General features: G+C 43.2%; 1 protein-coding gene across 1 annotated transcript; it reads left to right on the top strand.

Annotated features, from left to right (window-relative positions):
- The first annotated feature begins 373 nt into the window (after nucleotides 1–373).
- LOC143363574 (defensin-like) lies at nucleotides 374–1,622 on the top strand. The gene is made up of 3 exons (XM_076804141.1): nucleotides 374–524; nucleotides 729–912; nucleotides 1,325–1,622. Exons 1-3 carry the CDS (start codon nucleotides 455–457, stop codon nucleotides 1,353–1,355), a joined length of 285 nt encoding a protein of 94 aa, XP_076660256.1. The 5' UTR covers nucleotides 374–454; the 3' UTR covers nucleotides 1,356–1,622.
- Nucleotides 1,623–2,558: the final 936 nt, after the last annotated feature.

The following is a 2,558-nucleotide window of genomic DNA, read 5'->3' as shown; positions in this document are numbered from 1 at the left end:
TTACTGCTCAACGATTATACTGTTTCATTTTCCACCAGATCTGTTCAGTCACTTCGAAGAACAATATTAAAGATGGCATACACGAGTACTAGTGTACATATGTAAGTACCTGGTTTCGAGAACATGGCTATTGTACACAGACAACGATGGTTTGAAGAAACGGCACAAAGGACAGGAAAACCTGAGACAAATGTAACGGGGAAGAACGGGGAATTACTACGTTCACCGTTATTTGTGTCTGTCGCCATAAGGGACGATTTACCGCACGTGCCAACACCGTTTAATTGTTTACTTTCCCTTTCATTACAACTGCGCACATACTTGTCGCGGGATTTACCAGCGCGTTACATCTGTGGAAGAATATTATAGTATAAAAAGCGATGCAGATTTTACATCCATCATCAGTCTTCCAGCTTCTCTTCAAAGTAGAACGGAAATCTAATCGATAACTGAAATGGCGAAATTCTACATCCTTGCCGCTTTTTTGTTTGTGGCTGCTGCCGCTGTCGTCGCCATCCCCGTCGGTAATATACAAATTTGTCTATTTCATTTTATACGTTAATTTAACATAATTTCTTAAAGTACCTTACGATCGCTTAAATGTTGATGCGGCTCTAACTAAACGTAATTAAAAAAAAAATAATTGGATTTATTCGTTAATATTTTATTCATTATTCTGAATAATGTTCGGCCAACACTGTCCGCATTTAACGTTCCATAAATTCCAGACGAAGAATACGAACCTCTCGAACTCGCCAAAGTTGCGGAAGAGCGTGCCGTTACGCAAAGAAGAGTGACCTGCGATCTTCTCTCGATCAAAGGAATCGCCGAGCACAGTGCTTGCGCTGCCAATTGTCTCAGCATGGGCAAAGCTAGCGGTCGCTGCGAGAATGGTGTCTGTCTCTGCCGCAAGTACGTTACTTTCTAAATATTGATAACACGGGGACAACTGTCGGACATTATCAAACATTTATCAAACAATTTTTATCGATGTACAAATCGCATACCTTTAGGCGTAAACACGCGTGATCCAATTTAACGCATTGTACATTAACTTATCTATTGGAGATCGATCACTGGCACGAATCAACAGCCAGATTCTTCTCGAACTTTGCACAGCCAATAGTGATACGACCCTTGAGATCTATAAAGTAGATAAAGTATGTATCCGATACTCTGCTTCCGTTCCGAGTGTAAAAATAACTAGTTAATTGACAATACGCTGATTCAGTTATCGAGTATTTCTAATCTACAGTTTTACTGCAACAATTTTCAGAGAGATACGGCTTGCACTGCAGGATGTTGTAACGTTTATTTTTTTCAGGACTAACTTCAAAGATCTGTGGGACAAGTGATTCGGTTGAATCAAGTTTCTTGTGTGACCACCGCCGAGGATCGATGGAATTTTTCTACGTAACCTGACAAAGAACAACAATGCTCTGCGAAAAACAACGTATTACACGGTCCTATTTTTGACCAACAAAGGATCCTCGAACATTGAAACTTCCATTGGCCTTGGACTTCCGTTTTATGTAACAACACAATTTTGTTTAGACAATAAACACTCTATATGGTGCAGAAACACGTGTTCAATAAATATTGCTTACGCTTCCGAAAATCGACCTTCGTCTTTTTCTAATTATCTTTGACTTGGTAACCCAGAAATACATTGCTTGGTTTAAAATTTCTTACACTTTCGTATCCTCTTACACTACAATACTTCAAAAAAGACATTTTCTTAAAATACCTCGATAACTAATGATTTTTTAACTATTGTACCGGAATACTTTCTACGTAGAATGACGAGAGATATCCGTCTATATAAAAAGTATGCATTTCCATTAAAAAAAATAATGCAATTGTTGAATACACGTGCACCATTGCACTTCTAAAAAAAACATAATCCTACGGATGTAGTATGTTCTCTGAAGGGTCATTCCACGCGAAATCGGACACTTTTTGAAGTATGTATTGTTTTGTTCAAATTTGAATATGTTGTAGTCACTAGTGACCTATGAACGAATCTCAACACTGTAAAAACAGTGTCACCCTTTTTTTTTTGTTAATTTGTAACAGACCTGGCTGCGCCAGGCCTGTTCCTGACCGCACGCGCCCGAATCCGAGCCCCCGAACACGACCGACGGATACCGAGATCCGCCGGTACCCGCGAGCGCCCCCGCGAGCCCCGCATCACCGAACCGATCTTGGCGGGAACCGGAACCCGCCATGATGCGACACCGGCGCGCCGGATGCGTGACGACACCGGAAAAGCCGGCCGCGAACCGTACCGCACCGCACCCCCTCGCCCGGCAAGACGAGAGAGACGAACCGGAAAACGGTCTCTTGGGTTTTCCGCCGTCATAGCGATCAGTCGGATGATCGAACCGTATTCCCCAGCCGCCGATATCGACCGCACGGATACGCTCGAATCCGCGCTGTTCCGACGCCGAGAAACCGCCCGCCGATTCTCGCGGAATACTATTTTACCCGCGGGTCTTATAACCGCGAGTGTGCCGAGTTATTCGCGACCCGCGAACACCGATCTACGCCGCTGCGTG

Source organism: Halictus rubicundus, unplaced genomic scaffold, assembly GCF_050948215.1.
Source record: "Halictus rubicundus isolate RS-2024b unplaced genomic scaffold, iyHalRubi1_principal scaffold0059, whole genome shotgun sequence".
Lineage (NCBI taxonomy): Eukaryota > Metazoa > Arthropoda > Insecta > Hymenoptera > Halictidae > Halictus > Halictus rubicundus.
This window is presented reverse-complemented; position numbering and strand designations above follow the sequence as displayed.